The 20,888-nt window shown below is 38.9% G+C and overlaps 1 protein-coding gene across 1 annotated transcript in view; it reads left to right on the forward strand.

Annotated features, from left to right (window-relative positions):
• Positions 1–20,888, forward strand: part of LOC126456042 (A-kinase anchor protein 9-like) — a 499,264-nt gene that overhangs the window by 325,289 nt on the left and 153,087 nt on the right. The window contains exons 27-30 of the mRNA XM_050091796.1: positions 455–622; positions 1,557–1,598; positions 15,408–15,512; positions 20,637–20,783. Coding sequence (XP_049947753.1) covers positions 455–622; positions 1,557–1,598; positions 15,408–15,512; positions 20,637–20,783 — 462 coding nt within the window. The remainder of the gene's footprint in view (positions 1–454; positions 623–1,556; positions 1,599–15,407; positions 15,513–20,636; positions 20,784–20,888) is intronic.

Genomic DNA, 20,888 nt, shown 5'->3' on the forward strand with positions numbered 1-20,888 from the left:
GTGCTTGATTACATTAGTTTAAGACTGTGTTCCTTATGTCAGGCAAATTGTATCAATAATTTCTTGAGAATTTCTAGATTCACTGGCCTTCTAAAGGTGTTCCATGTATCTTATCGGTTTGCTTTCAGATGCCTCTGAAGCTAAGGTTGGCACTGAACAATATTTCTTATGAGATTGGTCCATTATACTTGAGCAATTTCTGCAGGTGTAGCTACACTATACATTTGTCAGTATCAAGTAGTATCCCCGTAGATATGTCCATAATACAAAAATATTATTTGGAAACTATAGTAGCAGATTTATATGCATGTGCAGCGGTCTCCAGTTTTGTATAATTTTGCATAATATCGGTAACAAATTAGTTAGGATGTGAGGGCAGTTATTGTAACTGTACTTCTCTTTGCGCTGACTTACAGTGACAAGCACTGAACACAAGTTGTATGTTTCAAACCAGGTAGAAGCAGCAGACAAATTGCTGCGGTCCACTCGCCAGTTTCTTGAAGAACAAGCTGCAGAACGAGAGCAGGAAAGGGATGAGTTTATACAAGAAATCAAAAAATTACAAGAGCGGCTGCACGATAGGGAAAAAGATAAGGATGACTATGAAAGAGTAGTCAAGGAGGTGAGGAACACATTTCCTACCCATAAAGGATTATAATTTTGTCTTCTGTAGAATTCTATTTGTTTTTATCACTTTCATCTTATTTACAACTTTGGCAAAGATTCATAGTACTTCTTCATTTCATGCATGAAGTGCCCCACATGTACAGAATATCTATGTTACAGAGATTGTGCTGATTTCATTTACCTTTATATGATTTCAAATGGCCATTTGGTTTTGCCCTTATTGAACTAGATGCCCATGGTTTCATCAACGTTCCAGAGTATTTACATCTGCCTTAAATAATTATATACAACAAATAATACAATTATCATTTACTGGCTTTGGTTAGTAACTGCCGTAAAAAATAATTATTTGAGTGGATTTATCTGTCAGTAATCTGCACCTTTACAAAAGAAAACTGTAAGGTATATCACAGTGTGCATTATCTTAAACAGTTTCACTACACAGTCCAGACAAGTTTCCTTCAACAGGCAGAAATTTGAATAACAGCTTGAATAATTTTTCCTCACCTTTGTGTAATGTGAAAATTGTGTTGAATTTGAATGGTGGTCTGACACTGTTGACTCAATTCCAGACTCTTGAAAAATTACTACATTTTTGTTTTGAAACAGCACATCATCTCTGCTTCCATGACTGTAGAAACGTATATACATTAACATGTGTCTGAGGTATGTCCACAAAAAATGGTGCTAGGTACAGGTATTTATGTTAGTAGTCACCTTGCCTCAGGTTTCTTTCTGTTTTGCCTTGACCATTTTGTAGGCAAGAAAATTGTATATATCTTGAGTCATGTGGTATTATATTCTTTCTACTAACATCAACAGGAGGTGTAAGTGATATAATACATGTTTCGTATTAGCTGGTGAGAATGTGTAGCCAATTTTGTGGGTTTCTGTATTGCATTCTAACACGTTGTCTCTCTTTGCAAAAGGGTGAACGGTGGGCTCCTGAGCAGCTCAGCGTAGTTCAGTCAGTGAGTTTTTATGTGTAATTGTTTTGTCTCAATTCTTGGCTTAACCTATCTGCTTTGCTGCCTGCTTAATTCTTCTGTTACTCACTGTCATATCTACGCATTGGGGGTGCTACCTTTGGCATTACCTGTAGCTATGTATTTGTGTTTCTGTTGTCTTTGTTTGCATTTGTGCTAAAACAGTTTCTGCTAAGCAGTAACCATTAACACCTTCTGAAAATCCAGCAGTACTAATTTTTAACTCAAATTTAATGATTTTTTCCCTCTCCAATTTAAGTAGTTTTCTTCATACATGTTATTTTTTCTGGGTTCTGTATATCTAATGAAGATGGAAGTTGTAATAGTGATTATATTGAAGAAGAATTAATAACTCTGTCTTACAATTATTTAATAACACTGGAAATACTTGGATGGAATAATAATATAACAAAGGAAAGGCAACCACTCACCTGTAGGTAACTGATGTGTAGCACATAGAAACATGCAGCTGTGGGTGTATGTGTTTTCGTATTTGTGTGGTTGTGCATGTGAATGTGTGTTCTTTTACTAAAGAAAGAGCAAGAGCTCAAAAGTTAGTGTAAATATTGTTTTCAGTTGCATGTTTTTATGCACTACACATCAGTCAGCTTCCTTTATTTTATATTACGACAAAAATTCTTAAATGACATATTTTGTAAGTCTGTCAAAGTGGTGTGGCCTATAAAGCTTATATTTTGTTAACAACATTGAAGTGTTTGGTCCAATTAATATTGTAATACACTGCCAAGATTTTGCAACAGCTGTTTACTCTTGAGTGACTGTTAGTTTTTGTGCATAATGTTGTACTGTCATTGATAACTGAAAACTGATTGGTAGTACATTTAAATTTATTGATGCTCATTACTGCTTGCATCTGTATCAGGCTTTGATGTGGTTTTTTTCTGAATTTCATCATAAACTTACCTAAAACAAAACTTAAGTAAACCCAGTTGGCTCTTATTTGTCTGCTATACTTTTCTTAACTGAGTCATCTCACATTATCATAATTGTCATAAACATTTCTTGGTATGTTTAATGATAGTCATTAAGTTATCAATTGTTTTCATCACTAATATAAAGTCATACGAATTGCTTTACAGATGGAACAATCCATTGTACTTCTTCCATAATTCATGTTGAACAAACATGATAAACATCTTTTTAAACCAGCAAATCTATCAATTCCTTGAATACTACCAGTCAACTTCTACCTGGAACTGTGAAGTGGCAAAATAGTTGTGTTTTACTGTGATATCACAGCAGTACCATTCAGTCTCCCAAATTCTACCTGCTATTACAAATAATTCATAGACAAAACAATCCAAGTTATCAGAATTAATATAGAAACCACTAATTAAGGAACTGCTTCCATTCAAAGTTTTGCACACACAGGCATCCCCAAGGGAGGACAATGGAATCTGGTACAATCTTTTAAGTAATTACAGAATTCCCTAGAATATGTTAGTCATTGTTTGCTACATCACTGAAATGCAGATTTAACATACTTTACCAACTATGGTGAGAAGTAATGCAGCTTTAGCAGTATCTTGGGTTTTCTTAGTTATAATTTTGTTCACGGGGAATTATGTTGATTCCTTGGTGGGCTACAATTTCGTTGCTGTTCTGTAGACAAGATGAATGCGAACCTTCACAGAATTATGGTTTCAATCTTTTTGTCTTACTTCCTCCTTCAGCCCTTATCCAGCTGCAGAAAAGAGCTGGTCCAGAACCCTGGCACATGGATTCTGTTATCAGTTCCCAGCATATTGTAAATGTGGTGACAGTATACTTGCCAGTTATCTATTTCCAATTCCTATGATTCCCTTGCTGCAAGATAGAATCATAACAGTAGTTTACCATTTACTTGTGGACAAGGAAACCTCATTAAGGCTTGCTGATTCTACATTCAGTTTTACATGACAGAGGTATGGAGGTGTGCGCATCTACAGGATTATACTTCATCTGTGGACCCCAAACACATAATTCAAAAAACGAAAATACCAGTTTTGTGCACTAGAAGAGTGAGAAAGGAGTGTGAAATTTCAAACTTGAGGAAATATCATCTTACTGGGACCTTCTGAAAGTTTTTGGGTGTGTCTCAGCACCACATGCAGTGATCTAGCTACAGGGTGTTTCAAAAATGACCGGTATATTTGAAACAGCAATAAAAACTAAACGAGCAGCGATAGAAATACACCGTTTGTTGCAATATGCTTGGGACAACAGTACATTTTCAGGCGGACGAACTTTCGAAATTACAGTAGTTACAATTTTCAACAACAGATGGCGCTGCAAGTGATGTGAAAGATATAGAAGACAACGCAGTCTGTGGGTGCGCCATTCTGTACATCGTCTTTCTGCTGTAAGCGTGTGCTGTTCACAACGTGCAAGTGTGCTGTAGACAACATGGTTTATTCCTTAGAACAGAGGATTTTTCTGGTGTTGGAATTCCACCGCCTAGAACACAGTGTTGTTGCAACAAGACGAAGTTTTCAACGGAGGTTTGATGTAACCAAAGGACCGAAAAGCGATACAATAAAGGATCTGTTTGAAAAATTTCAACGGACTGGGAACGTGACGGATGAACGTGCTGGAAAGGTAGGGCGACCGCGTACGGCAACCACAGAGGGCAACGCGCAGCTAGTGCTGCAGGTGATCCAACAGCGGCCTCGGGTTTCCGTTCGCCGTGTTGCAGCTGCAGTCCAAATGACGCCAACGTCCACGTATCGTCTCATGCGCCAGAGTTTACACCTCTATCCATACAAAATTCAAACGCGGCAACCCCTCAGCGCCACTACCATTGCTGCACGAGAGACATTCGCTAATGATATAGTGCACAGGATTGATGACGGCGATATGCATGTGGGCAGCATTTGGTTTACTGACGAAGCTTATTTTTACCTGGACGCCTTCGTCAATAAACAGAACTGGCTCATATGGGGAACCGAAAAGCCCCATGTTGCAGTCTCATCGTCCCTGCATCCTCAAAAAGTACTGGTCTGGGCCGCCATTTCTTCCAAAGGAATCATTGGCCCATTTTTCAGATCCGAAACGATTACTGCATCACGCTATCTGGACATTCTTCATGAATTTTTGGCGGTACAAACTGCCTTAGACGACACTGCGAACACCTCGTGGTTTATGCAAGGTGGTGCCCGGCCACATCGCACGGCCGACGTCTTTAATTTCCTGAATGAATATTTCGATGATCGTGTGATTGCTTTGGGCTATCCGAAACATACAGGAGGCGGCGTGGATTGGCCTCCCTATTCGCCAGACATGAACCCCTGTGACTTCTTTCTGTGGGGACACTTGAAAGACCAGGTGTACCGCCAGAATACAGAAACAATTGAACAGCTGAAGCAGTACATCTCATCTGCATGTGAAGCCATTCCGCCAGACACGTTGTCAAAGGTTTCGGGTAATTTCATTCAGAGACTACGCCATATTATTGCTACGCATGGTGGATATGTGGAAAATATCGTACTATAGAGTTTCCCAGACCGCAGCGCCATCTGTTGTTGAAAATTGTAACTACTGTAATTTCGAAAGCTTGTCTGCCTGAAAATGTACTGTTGTCCCAAGCATATTGCAACAAACGGTGTATTTCTATCGCTGCTCGTTTAGTTTTTATTGCCGTTTCAAATATACCGGTCATTTTTGAAACACCCTGTATGAATTCTGCATTTCAGTTAATGTGCCAAACAGCAAATACAAGAATTATCTTGGCTGCAAAAAGTTGATTCTGCCTGCCAATTGTGAGGGTTGTCTTGTTCAGTTTCCCACATTCATCTAGTCTTTTACTGCCCATGGGCTGCATTTTACTTAAACAACTCTTAAAAAGTACCTTTGAAAACACACATTGTTCAACTTCAGTTATGCCAGGCAAGACTAAAAAACAGAAAATGTGAAAGTAATGTAATGAATTCAGTAACCTGACCAGATCTGAAATTTTATAAGCAAACCAAGTGTTGTAAATGACATCCAAGTTGAACAAGCCTTTCCTTTAAAAGTTTATTCTGTGAGTCTCCACTCATCAGAGTAGAATTAATACGGCATTTTTGTTAATATACAGCAGGATCTCCTCAGTTGTGCTGATTTTTTTTTTTTCATATTTAGTTCTTGAGACATGATATGTTTTCAAATTCATCTAATCAGTTGTATCAAATGCAGTTTTACAAACTTACCTCCCTCTTGGAAAGTTTTCTGCAGATGCCCATGGTTACACACTTTTGATTTTCCATTTCCTGTTAATCACAATAGTCACCCTTGTTATCATTCTTTTCTTCATAATTATTTCTTTATTTCTGAAGACAGTGTCATGTATCAAGAGTTACTCCACAGTATCAAGTGTCACACGGCATAATTTATTTGCTAGTTGTGCCTTGTTCAGCTCTGTACCACTCTCACATTGTTTCCCATGTTATCTCAAACTATCATTTCATTCTGTATTCTTACATTACTAAATGCATTGTCGTAATATGTAAATATACACCGAGGAGCCACAATATTATGACGACTGCCCACCACAAGACTGATGTTGACGGAATATGATAGCTTAAGGAAAGAGTATAAGCACAGCAGAGATAAATGGAAATTATTCTAATAATGATATGGACTTCAAATGGGGAAATCCAGTTATGTAAGTGACTCTGACAAAGTGTAGATTGTTACGGCCCAGTGCCTAGGAGCAAATGTCTTGGAAACAGTGAAGCCGCCCAGCTGTTCATGTGCTGCTGTCTTGAGCAGCTATGGAAAGTGGCAGGAGGATAGTGACACCATGTGTAGGTGACAAGGTGTTGGACTTCAATATCTCATCACAGAATGTGGAGGTGGAAGTTATACCCGATATGTAAAGCAGGATATATGTGCCTATCTATGGCAGATCTGGTGACAGTCTCCAATGCCGATGCAGGCACAAGTGTTGTGGAACACACAGTTCAGCACTGATTTTTAAACATTGGGATTTTCAGCAGATGATTCCTGTGTGTTTTCACATTGATGCAATGACATTGTGAATAACGATTGTGGTGGAAACAGGATCATCGCATCTGGAGTGAGAATCGATGGAAACATGTTGCCTGGGGTTGGCAGATAAATCACATTTCTTGTTACACCAGCTTGATGGTTGCGTGTGGATAAGTGGCCTTCCAGGTGAACTGCTCAAAATGCCCCTTGGACATTGGCCAGTGGGGCAGTGTTTAGCTTGGGGGGGGGGGGGGGGTACCTTAGCTTAGCAGGTAACTTTTTCTGAGTTCTAATATCAAATGAAGATGGAAGACACAATAGTGTTTATATCAGTAAAGGTTTAATAGCTCTGACAAACATAATATTTTAACAATAATGGAAATCTTCAACTGAGTAATACATAAAATAAAGGAAAAGGCAACCACTCACATATAGCAGACAGATATGTAGCACACAGAAAACAGTATTTACACTTGATTTGTGAGCTTTTGGCTAGTAAATGCGCACACTTTCACACATTACCACACAGACATCTATACGCACTCCCCCGCATTGTTATTACCTAAAGCACCATAGCTGGTGTGGACTGCATGAACATTATTGCAGACCAGTTTCGTTCCCTCGTACTGGATGTCTTCCTGAACAGGGATGAAATCTTCCAGCAGGATAACTGGGTCACAGTGTCACAATAATTGCTACAGTGGTTTCAGGAGCATGATAGTAAATTCATATTGGTATCTTGGTCATCAAATTCATCACATCTGATCCTGGTGTAACAAATTTGGATGCTATCTGGAACCAGTTCTGAGCCCACAAACCACTGGCCGATAATTTACAGTAATTGTGTGACTTACGTGTAAACTTCTGGTGCTCTACATGCCTCCAGAAATAATCTAAGGACTTGTCAAATCGATGCCATGCTGAGTTGCTGCTGTGTTGCATTCTAAAGGCAGACTAATACACTGTTAAGCAGGTGATTATATAATATTTTGGCTCATTAGTGTACCTCCTTGTTGTGTGATGTTAGTAATAACAGATTGTTGGAGCCCAGTAGAAAGTGAATATAATTTTTCTTGCATGGGTGTGAATCTGAGGAGTTCTGTGTACTTGTTGTTGTGCCCTTGCAACCCATCCCATCTATCCTGATTGGTAAGCAGTAACAAACGATTGGCTTAGTGACTTACATATGTACTTCATGAAACCTTCTTGTCGATAGTACTCAGTAATATTACATTCAATAGCTCAGAGTAGGGCAGTCAGTAAAGTCTGTAATTGGGAATGGGCTGCTGTCCTATTCTTTTGAGTCGATAACAGAAAATTTTATTCATTAAAGCAGGTCTTTGTCCTTGTCTGTCCTTACTTGAACTTTGCTGTTGTTCAGCTTTAATAGTTCACACTGTCCATGAAAAATAGAAGGATTAACATTCTGTTGACCAGGCCAGTATTGTCTGTGTTTGCCCTGTCTCCATTCTGTCGACCCCTTCATTTTGTTGTATTTAGAAATGCTGTGTCAGTGCAGTTCAGGAAAGTTGACTACCCAATCATTCTTTTCTGACTCTTGTGGCCCCAACTGTTGTTCTACTAGTTAACATGCAGTTGTTTGCTGTGAGTCTGTATGACACACACACACATTGCCTCTGGTAGTTCTGTGCAACACTATTGTGAACAATATATTCAAGTTTCACAACTGCTTTCCTTTCCCTAGTTATTACAGTTTTAAATCTTTTGCACCTAATTCATGAAAACCAGCATATTAACACTGGCCACAATCTACTCAAATTAATGAACAGAGTGAGAAAAGTCAGTGATTATAAATGCCATCAGATTTAGGTGTCTGTGTCTGTGGTGATCAAACATGCTGAGTTACATTATACCAATATAATGTAACTGGATGGATAAATAATCATCTCACCAAGGGGTGGCAGGAAAAGAGACATACAAAAAAATGTAACCTATGCAAGCTTTTGGAGCTGTTGGCTCCTTCTTCCATGAAGAAGAGTTGAAGGGGAAGTAAGAGGGGTGAAGGAAAAGGACAGGAGGGGTTTAGGAAAAGGGGTACAGTTCTACAGTTTGGAAAAGTTACTCATAACCCTGGGTAAGGGCAGACTTACCGGACGAGATGGAAAGGAAAGTCTGAGTGTTGGGGACTACACAAGACAAGATTTGAAAACCTGAGAGCTTAAAGGTGGAAGACAGATTAATATGCAAGACAGAGATTACTACTAAAACACTGTACATGAGTTAATAATAAGAGTGAAAAGCTAAGTGCATTGTATGTAACAGAGATGGGAGGGTGGATGGCAAAAAATAGGCAGATCAGAAAATGAAAGATGTAGGAAACTAAAATGGAGTGGAGAAAGCAGTAGTTACTGTGAAGAAAGGGTTAGGTGGAAGGAATTAATGTAGATTAAGGTCAGGTGGGTGTCGAGATCAAGGACATGTTGTAGCGTTAGTTTCCATCTACAGAGTTCTGAGAAACTGGTGTTTGGGGGAAGAATCCAGATGTTGTGTATGTTGAAACAGGCACCAAGGTCACGACTGTCATGTTGTAGAGCTTCCTCTGCAACAGGATATTGTGTATTTTCAGTATACACCCACAGCCAATGTCCATTAATCCTAGCTGCAGCAGCTGGTCTATGAGGTGTCATTTCACAGATGGCTTTCCCTTTGATACTATATGTTTGTCAGTTACAGGGCCAGAATAGGTGGTGGTAGCAGGTTGCGTAGGGCAAGTCTTGCAGCCGAGACGGCCACAAGGGTAGGAGCCATGGGCCAGGGAGATGGGTGCAGGAGGAGCATAGGGTCTGACAAGGATATTGTGGAGATTGGGAGGGTGACAAAATGCTATTCAAGCTGTAGTGGGCAAAATCTCAGACAAAATGGATCTTATTTCAAAGCATGATTTTACAAAGTCATGGCCTTGTCAAAGTACCTGATTAATACATTCAAGACCAGGATAATACTGACAAGAGAAACTCCCCATCACACCCACCTGCACTCCCTCCCCCCTCCCCCCCCCCCTCCCCCCAAGATTTAGTGTTCAGATGGCTCAGTTGATAACCCATCAAAAACTGAACACAGATCAATCATGAAAACAGGAAGAAGGTGTTCTGAACTGTGAATAAAAGCCAAATAGAAGCAGTGAACGGTTCAAGTACAAGAAGTGCAATAGAGAGCAGCCTGAATTAGCTATGGCGTAGTGGGTAAGTGGACATGGTGCTGGATTGCCAAGCAGGCAAGCCATGTTAGAAACTCTCTTGTGTCCTTCTTCTTCTTCTTCTTTTCCCACAACATTATGAACTGTCCATCCAGTCATTGAAGCATTTGCTATCTTTCTGTAGTCGTGGCAGTTGTCGTACGGTACATTCGTTATAGAATATGATCCGTGTGATAAGAATACATTACCATTGCAAGTGAATGTGATGAATAGTGAAAGCAGGTGAGATACCAAGCAGACATCTCACAGAAATGAAAACAACAACAACAAAAACAGTTGTGAACCACGTTACAACAAAGGAATTCAAGAGTCAAGACCCCAAAATGCAACACAACTTCAAAAACATATGTTTTGACAGAACACAGAGAAACTATGTGATTGTGAAACTGTTGCATTCATGTGTTACAGCTTATGTGACAAACTATTATGTTTTCATCATTTCCTTGGGAGTGATCACATTTACATTCATACGAACACCCATATCGGCAGGGACGTGTATCTCGCTTACTTACCAGTTGTACAAATTAGGTGCGTCGGTAAGAGGTTCCTATCATATGACATGCATACTGTCATTAATGATGTGTATGTCACACCAGACGTGTTTTCCAGTGGAGGATTTGGTGGGCTTTTCACCTTGTCAACAACATTTGCAGTTTCCATTAGAAACCCACTTCCTTTCAGCTGCATATAGAGTAGTGCAGTATCAACTGTCATTATATCATTATACCTCACTGTTGCAAACAGATGTTAAACCACGTCGCAGACACAAGTATGATCTTCTTTTTTTTTAAAAAAAAAAAAGAAGAAGAAGGGAAGTTTGAATATGGCTCGCCCACATGGCAGTCAAATACCGTAACCACTTATCCATGACGCCATTTCTCTATCTGGCTGCTCTGTATTGCACTTCTTGTTCTTGGACTGTTCACTGCTTCTTTTTTGATTTTTTTCACAGTCCAGTCACCGTCTTCCTGTTTTTATGCTTGATCTGTGTTCAGTTTCTGACAGGCTGTACACTGAACACTCTTACCACTAAATCTGAGGGGGGTGCAATGGGGAGTTTCCCTTGCGAGTGACAAGTGGTGTTCTCCAAAGTTGTTTTTTGGAAGGATCAGCAGTTCCAGGATGGGATGTGATGGCCTGGGAAATCTGATTTTGAACTAGGCTGGTGGGGTAATTACATCCAGTGAAGGCTGAGGTGACAATGGTGGTGCATTGTTGTAAAGGCTCTGCATCCAAACAAATACATTTGCCTCAAATGTCAGGCCTGTATGGGAGAGAATGTTTGACATGGAAAGGATGGAAATTATCAGAATGTAACAACTGCTGTTTGTTAGCAGATTTAATGTGAACAGAAGTGTGTAGCTAGCCTTTGGTGAGGATGAGGTCAACACCAAGGAAAGAGGCATGGGACTCGGACTATGACCACGTGAAATTTAATTGGGAGAAGGTACATAGTGATTCCAGGAACTTTAACAGGTCAGCCCCATGATGAGTCCATATGGCACAGATGTCATCAATGTATTTAAAACAAATCAGGAACTGAAGGCTTGTTGACCCTAAGAAAGCCCCCTCCAAGCAACCCATGAAAAGGTTGACATAGGACAGAGCCATCCTGGTTCCCATGGCTCTAACCCTAATCTGTTTTTATGTCTGCCCCTCAAAAGTGAAGTAATTGTTGGTAAGTATAAAGTTGATTAAGGTGAGCAAGAAGGATGTCATAGGTTTAGAAACAGATGGTGTTGCTTGAGGACATGTTCAGCAGCAGACAGACCATGTACGTGGGGGATGTTGGTGAGAGGGAGATGGCATCAATGGTGATAAGCAAGTTGTGTGGCAGGAGTGGGCAAGACACAGATTTCAGACGATCTAGGAAATGGTTGGTATCTTTAATATAGGAATAAAGTCTTTGTACTGCGGCTTGCAGGTGTTGATCAATTAAGGCAGATATACTTTCAGTGGGTGTTTTGAAGCCAGCAACTATGGGATGGCTGGCCAGGATGATTGGGTTTGTGGATCTTAGGAAGAAGGCAAAAGGTGGGGGTGCATGGTTTGGGTGTGGTAAGAAGTTATGTGGATTAAGGTGTAAGTCCTTGAGAGAGGTCTGATGTTTTTAGGAAGGACTGGAGCTCAGTTTGAATCACATGGATGAGATCTTGATGGCAGGTGCTGTATGTAGAGGTGTCAGATAGCTGGCATAGACCTTCACTGATGCACTCTTGTCAATCAAGTACCACAGTGGTAGATACTGTGTCTGCTGGAAGGACAATGATGGAGTCATCAGCTTTTAGGGAACACAGTGCCTTGAGTTCGGCTGAGGACAGGTTAGGATCATGTTGTAGGGACCTGAGGAAGGGTTGTGAAGCAATGCTGGACTTGAGGAATTCTTGGAAGGCTTGTAAGGGATGATTTTGAGGTAGTGGTGGTGGATCGAGCTGGGATTGTTGTCAGAACTGTTCAAGCCACGATTTAGTGTCATGTTTGCTGTTGGAAAGGTTTTGTGACTGGGTTGCAAAGTGATGTATTTGTTTAACGTTACATGTAAAGGAAAGTAGATGCTGCACCAAAGGAGCATGATTAAATGCAGGTTTATGGCTGAAAGTGAGATCTTTGGATAGGGCAGCTAATTCAGGGTGGCAGAGTGCTTTAGATAAGAGGTTGAGAACACTGTCCAGTTGTGACTGATTCTTGTGATTATGAGTTGTTATTGGTGTAGGAGGCAGTGGTGAAGGCTGTGGGATGTTAGGGAGGTTGGCCAAGCTCAGTTTGTAGGAGAGGAGTGGTGGCTGATGGTGTGCATTCTTAGGTGCAGAATTACTAAATGATTATGGTGTGTTGTCACTTCATCAGCTCCAATGAGAGTTTATACAAGAATACATTCCATAAAATTTGTATCTATCAAGCTAGGCTTTGAATCATTCAGAGAGCCCTGGGTACACTTAGACATCAAGCTATTGTCCAAGTTGTTATCAGGAGAAAATTAAAGTTGAAAAACTAAATAAAAATCACTAATCTATAGCTCAGTGCCCACTGTCTGGGCTGCCCATTTCATACTTACTTAATTGACAATTTTTATATTCTACGGGCATTCAGAAATAACTAATATTGTCATTGTTCACTGATTGGCATGTGTGGTTAGTCCTTGTTTTCATTTAATAGTAGTTTATAAATACTTCCTCAATATTTATATTCATTAGTTCCATAAGCCATTTCACAATAGTAGAGATTTAAGTACACTGTGAACAGGATCAGACCTAGATTTTTGTGGTCATTAACATTTTACTTACCCATTACTAGCAGAACTGAGTAACACTAAATAATAGTTTTGCCGAATGCAAAACTGTGATCCCTTAGTTACCAAGTATCATTGTTATTAGGTACACTACTTCCAGTTACAATAATTAGCAGGATTAAGGAATATGTGTATTCTCTCACCCTCATTATACACCTCACACTTTTCAGTCAATGGTGGTTCTGGTGATTCCTTAACATTTTGTTGCATGTAGCCAGCAATCTTAGAATAACCTTGGTTATGTGTGCTAAAAGAAAATAATGTGACTTCTTGTAGGTCCATCCTTTTGACTAGATGTCGTGGGGGCAATGGCTCTTCACTATTGTAAGAAAATGAAATACCTACAGCCATCCTTATGATCTTATTTATTGTGTAGCTACCATCTTCAGGCCTTGCTGCTGAAGGGGTTATCACTATCCATATACATGCTGCATCAGTGGTCAACATAACTGGTTCATGCAGACTATCTGTAACTGTGATACCAGCACTCCACCATGGTTTGAGTGCTACATGCATATGGATCGTGATAATCACTTCAGCATCAACTAAGGCTTGAAGATGGTGCATTGTAGTGCTGAAACTGGTAGCTACACAATAAATAAGAGCACAAGGACAGCTGTAAGCATTTCATTTTCTTACAATAATGTGAGCAGTACAAGGTTTTACATGTTGCCATGTAATTGCTCAATGGCACTGTACTAGGTATTACTGCTATTGCTCCTCTTTTGTAACAAAGTAAACCATGTCAATATTAGCAATATCTAAGCAGCTGAAGCAATTCTAGACTCTTAATGGCAATGAAGAGTGACAATTAATGGAAAATGTTGCCCGGTGTTGCTGATAAAATCTTAGACAAGAAGTAAATGGTCATTGACTGAAGAACGATAAATACATGCCAAAATACAGCACAATCTTAAGTCATGTGATTTTGTGCACGCCGTTTTTAACTTGCTCAGGGAATGGGAAAAAGCATCATAATTGAGAAATGTAATAATAAATTGTGAGGCAGAATTGCTGGAAAGTACTTACCTTGAGGGGGTGAAATGGTTATTACTGCCAAAAGACACACATAAAAGTCATAAAAGTGACAATGAAAACCTAGCTTTGACAACTATTAGTTCCTTCTATGGAGAAGACAGACAGGCAGTTTGGGAAAGGTTAAAAAGGAAGGTCATGTCACTCAGGCCCCAGCCTGAGCGAGACTCACTTCTAGTGAGGACGATAGTAGACAAAGAAATGTGGTAAATAACTCAATGTGCTAATGAGAGAGATAGTAACATAACACAGTTGGCGTATCATTTACAAAGCAAATATAAGTGTGTAATTTTAGAAATGAAAATAATAAAGATGTTCATAATTTTATTTTGCTAGAAAATTGAATATTTTGTGGCATGAAAATGGTATATTTTATTCACATCTGATTTTGCCTACATATGATATTAGCTGATACATATTTAATTCTTTGTGATGTTTTTGGTAACAGCATTCAGCAATTGTCATTAAAACCACGTGGGTACCTTACTTCTTGTCAGAACTACAAACACCTGCTGCTACAAAGCAAGGTGGTACAGATTTTCATTCGGAAGGGCAGTGGTTCAAACCTCTAATTTAGGTTTTGCATAGCTTCCCTGTATCCCTTAAGGCAACTACCAGAATGATTCCCTTGAATAGGACATGGCTGATTCCTTTCCTCAATCTGAGACTGCGCTCGTTCTCTAAAGAACTTGTCATCAGCGTGCATTATACTTTGGTCTCTCTTCTTTCCTTCCCTTAAATACTGTTGTAATAAAAATAAACCTACACTGTCATAAATAATATTTACATTAATTATTGTTATTTTGTACTGGAAATTAAAGAGAATTTGACATAATAGAATGTATATGTCTGGTGTTTTGTATTTCTGAATAATTTATTGTTTCTTCTTAGAATAGTTAATGTGGCTGTACCATGATTATCTTTTATGTTCAGTTTATTATATTTGTCATCTGGTTAGGTGACCAAAATGAATATGGGAAATATATTGCTTTAATCATAAATATTGCTTGAATAGCATATTGATTTGACACATGTTAATTGTTATGTTAATGTTTAAAGCTGACTTTGTGTTCATCTTTGTCCTTGAGCTCCCTGAAAAAATTACACTGTCTAAAGTAGACAAATTGTGGTGCATGACAGGCAAGTGCATAACTATTTTGTTCCAGTCTCAATCAGTGTGCAAAATGGAAGATACTAATTTTTAGTGTTTATTAACCCTAATTATAAAGCATTAGAAATATCAAGTGTTTGAGGAATATGCTGAAATAAAGAATTTTGTAATCAGGTTGAGGCACTGGAAGTACAACTGAAAGAAGCCCATTTACTTCATTCTGAGGAAACCAGTAGAAAGGAGGAGATTGAGGGAGAATTGAAAGCAGCTGTGGATAAGGTGAGTGTATTGATTGTTGGATTTCAGAATGTCTTGTTTGTACAACTGTGTGTGATAAAAGATATGGCACATTTGATTTGCAATGACACAGTACTTGTCTTTGAATCAAAAGCCATTACTGCAGTTAACAGTATCCCATATTGTACACAAACTACAGTTAATGTTGTACATATGTATTTGTTAAGTAATATATAATGTACAGATCGCTTCAAATCATCACATCACACTACATCATCACCATACCACATACTATTTGTTCACTTTGTATTTAGCTGTCAATGTGAGCCTGAAGTATTGGTGTTTATGTTCCAAGTTTCACAATTGCTTTTCCTTGGATTATGTTGACAGTATTGTATGAAAGAGGTGACACTTTTTTACATGTTGTTCCTCATGGCAACATGGAGTGGAGAAGACCTAATACTTTCCATGCCTAACCCTCCCTATTGTAGCGTAAAAGAAAATATGAATAAATTTAAAATAAAATGTTGGAATTCTTATCTTTTGTTCTGAAGCCCAATACTTGTACATGGGTGATCTCTCAGGTTTTCTCAGTGTGCCAAGTAAAATGGTAATCATTGTTGTAAAACATTACATGTGTCCCTTTTTCTGCACATAACTCTTACCTTGACATGCGCTTTAAAGGGTGTGGAAAGTCTCTTCCTAGGAGTGCATCATCCATTTCTTCCTGAGACATTACCTATCATCTGTTGTATGACACAATGTAAGGCAAAATAGGACTGTGTCAAATTGAATCTCTTTTACTCGTAGGTTTTGGGAGGAAAAAAGTTTTCCTGTACATTGATGTAAAAAAATGATGTCCAGTCATACTCCTTATCAAAAAAGTCACCAATTCTTTTACAAACTGTGGTATTCACAGATATGCCTGTCTTTGTCATCTACTAGGTGCTGAATTTGCAACCCCTCCCCCCTTTTTTTCCATTGCCCATATGTGTATGTTAAGACAGTCAATGTTACAGTAATATATAGAACTTAAGAAACATAAACATAGCATAAAGTAACTGACAAAAAGTGAACTTCAAATGTTATTACTTACTGAGTAATGACTGAAATGCAAGAAGTGTCACAGAAAATATCTAACCACTGTCAACTGTGTTTCTTTGCGTGGAATAACATGTTTGTATCATCTGGTCTCAATTCAATTTGAGTTTCAGTTCAATTCAAGTTCCAGCTCTTCTTGTTGTAATGTTAAGGCAGAGGCATCTCTCTTATTTCACTACAGGTCATATTAAAAATAGACATCTATACAGTTGGACATGTATCAACTGATCTGAAAATGATCCCTAAGAATAAGTTAAATACTTCTTCTGATTTACACCTGCAACTGAATCTCAACAACTAAATGAAATGATTTAAAGTATCTGCTTCATTTTTATGATTGGTTCAAGAAACAGGCCGATGCTTAGTTTTTGGTCATTCTCTTCCCCATCAACTATCACAGCAGCCCTGATATGTGGCTTGTTTAGTTATCCCTTGGCAGCATGAGCATGGAAGACATGGTTGTCTTGTATTTATTAGATAAACTGCAATGTTACCTCCAACAGATGAAACTCACAAAAATAATTGTGTGTTTCACTTTTGATTCTTTGTACATTTTGCTGTGCACCACTGGTTTCACTACTGTTCTCACATGTGGGAGAACAGCAGTTTAAATCCCCAGCCAACCATCCAGATTAAGGTTTTTCATGGTTTCCTTAAACACGTTTCAGGCAAAAGCTGGTATACCTACTTGGAAAATTTCTCCCTAATCTTTCCCCAATCTGAGTTTGTGTTTCATCTCTGATGACCGTTCTGCCTACTTGATGTAAAACCCTAATATTTCTTCCATCCTTCCTAGTACTGTTCATAAAGGTGTTTAACTGTGAACAAGAGTTTCTGTTTGTATGGTTCTTCTGTGTGTACATGGACTTTTCAGCTTTGCATCCTAACAACATTCATAGTTTGAAAAATCCCTTTATTGATGACCACTTACAGACTGTTCTCAGTCTGCCTCAAGCGGTACAACCAGACACCTACAGAGTGTGAGCCCGCACAAGGCAAGGACGTCATGCAGTATTGTGATGGTGTAGCAGTGTCTCAAAGAAAAACATTTGAACTGTGTGATTTGTCTTACCAATATGCTTAGCACAATTGATTTCAGCTGAGTTTTGTGTATAAAGCACTTAAGTATGTGATATTGTGCATTTGCTGCACTCTGGAAGTTAATTGTGACATACAAAAATGTTGCAGTGGTTAAATGTAAAAAGTTAACATTGCAGTTCTTGTCACACAGTTTTTCAAAGCAGCTGCGTCTTGTAAAGGTATAAATGAAACAAATTACAGACGACAATATGTTGAAATTTATGGGCATTTGCTTGCCTGTAATTTTAACTTCTGTGGGCAGTGCGATATGATTTAAATATGAGGTTTGTTCAAAACATTCCAGAACATTCATAATTTTGTGCCAGTGGTGTGTTTCAGTGAAATGTGGTTCTTATCCATGCACACACCTATGTTTAATGTGTAATTTCCGAAAGTTTTGCTGTTGTATGTCTATTAGTTATTGTTCATTGCTGTATTGAGTAGAATGTTGTGTCATACAGTCTGAAAATTTTGAGATGCCAGGTTTAGAGGAGGGTCTGCATTAAATTTTGCATGAAATTCAAGAAAAACCTTTACAGAGACACACAATGATGCAGGAAGCCTACAGCGAGAGTGCTAAAACCATACTCAGTGTTACAAATGGTGCACTCAGTTTAAAAATGGGCAGACAGAAGTTAAAGATGACCCTCTTTCACTACGCCCTTCAATGTCTACTGACGATGCTCATGTCAGGAACATCAATGAAATTGTGCATGCCAATTGAAGACTGACTGTCTGAGAGATTGCAGAAGAACGTAATATTTCAGTTGGATCATGTCATGAAATCCTGACACAGCATCTTGGAACGCATCGTATTGTCGCCAAGTTCGCCCCATGGTTCATGAGTCAAGACCAGAAAGACCTTCACCTCGGCAGTCTGTGAAGGGCTTTTGGATCATGCAAATGAGAACAAGCTGTTCCCTAAGAGAATTATAACTGGTGATGAGATGTGAGTGGATGGTTATGATGTTGAAACAATGGGTCGGGAAAGGTTCTCCAAGACCAAAAAATGCTTGTCAGGTCAAATGTCAAAGACATGCCAATACTTTTCTTTGACTTTGAAGGATCAGTTTATCACAAATTTGTGCCACAGGAACAAACTCTTAATCAGTGGTATTACTGGGACGTGTTGCGAAGCCTGCGAGAAAATTGAGAAGGAAACAGCCTGAAGAATGGCAAGATAGTTCATGCCTCTTACACCACGATAATGCAACCGCACATTCATCGCTGTTGGTGTGTGACTACTGCACAAAAATGAAATCACTATGTTGCCTCATTCCCCATACTCTCCAGGCTTGACCCCTGTGAACTTTTCTTTATTTTCGAAGTTGAAAACCCCATTGAAAGGACAAAGATTTGAATGATGGATGAGATAAGAGAAAACTTGCAGTCGGTGCCTCAAGTGATCCAGCAAGAGGTGTACCAAGACTGCTTCCAGAAGTGGAAACAGCATTGGGAGCAATGTTTTTAGTTGTGGAGGAGAGTATTTCAAAAGAGACTAAGCACAATTGGTAAAAGGTAAGCGTAGAAAAATTTTGTGGAAAAAGCTCTGTCTTTTTTTTTTTTAAACAGGCCTCATATATTCATCTCTTCCTTACAACATGCCACCCCCTTGTACTTCCATTAGATAACAATTCATCATGTCAAAACTGAGCGAGGTGGCGCAGTGGTTAGCACATTGGGCTCACATTCGGGAGGATGGTGGTTCAGTCCCGTGTCTGGCCGTCCTGATTTAGGTTTTCTGTGATTTCCCTAGATCACTTCAGGCAAATGCCGGGATGGGTCCTTTGAAAGAGCACGGCCGATTTCCTTCCCCATCCTTCCCTCACCCAAGCTTAGCACATTGAGCTTATTAGTCATATCCCTCACAGTATATTCCTAAATATTTTTCTGAATTCTGCAATAAATAACTTAATCAGTTTAGAATTATCCATAAATAGTTAAGAAGTACCACATATCAGCATAACGATACTTTCATAAGTAATACTGGCTAATGGAGTTCATCTTCTATGATCTGCTGCTGTCCATGTTTTGCTTAGTGGAGTACAGAATAATTGTTTTGAGAACTAACACACAATGGTGCTATAAAATGGATGCCAGTTTACGAATTTTCAGGACATAAATATTGTGTAGCTACCTCCCTTTTGTGAACAACACTTCCTTTTCTATCAATTCAGAGAACAAGGAAGATTTGGCAGAGCACTATATTGACATCTCATGAATCAATACCAGAAAGACCTTCTCCTTTATCAAAAGCTATTTCCTGCATTTTCAAAACATGCCACATGTCCCATTTGAAAGCCACTTCCATTACATATGCATTACTTGCTGAAAACAGTCAGTTGAAAATTATTGACTTTAGCTTCCAGTGAAACTGTTAGACAGGCAATGTAAAAAGAAAATTGATTGTGGACATTTTAGAAGAGTGAAGCCTCCACGTTTATGTGAAGATAAGGTAGGAAACAATGGAAAAAACATTTAAGGGATATCCAATAGTGAGACTGAGGTCCATATCATCTTCTAGGGATAAAACGTGATTCACAGTGTATGGTAGTGTTTTATGAAGGAAAACATTCATTCTAATTATAATAGAATACTTTGGGCTCCTTGGTCCATCCTGTCCTCACTGCCCTTCCTCTCCACCCCTTCCCCACCATTTCCAAAAATTGTAATACTTAGTATGCATAATCCACGAATTGGACAGAAAGTCATGCAGGTTGTTGGAGATTGCTGTATATGCTCGCTCATATGCAGAAATTTACCCTTTAGTGGTGAGTATAAGTTCATACTTAAAAACGTGAGCAACCTGTGAAACAAAATTATAAGCAGAAAGAGCGCTGTTGCTCTGTAAACTACATTTTAATGAAACTTAACAATTTTCTTTTATCTAATTACATAGTTAAAGCAATATTTTTGATACAACTCAAAAACTTTTCTTTCCTGTACTAATTTTGTTTGATAAATCCACTATTTCATGGAGTTTAGATTTGGGTGCTGCGAGAAATCATCACTGAACTGGAACATCAAGTAGAGCAACGCAGTCAGCGAGAAACAGAACTCGAACAGCGGGTTGAATCACTCCAGGCCATTCTAGAGCAACAGACCCAGAACCACCAAAGATTAGCGGAAGAGGTAGGTTATAATGTATTATTTCCCATTAGTTGTAGCATTTTCTGTTTTCTTACATGACAAAGTACTGCCCACTTATTTGTGATATATACAGTACTCTTACAACAG

Source organism: Schistocerca serialis, chromosome 2, assembly GCF_023864345.2.
Source record: "Schistocerca serialis cubense isolate TAMUIC-IGC-003099 chromosome 2, iqSchSeri2.2, whole genome shotgun sequence".
Lineage (NCBI taxonomy): Eukaryota > Metazoa > Arthropoda > Insecta > Orthoptera > Acrididae > Schistocerca > Schistocerca serialis.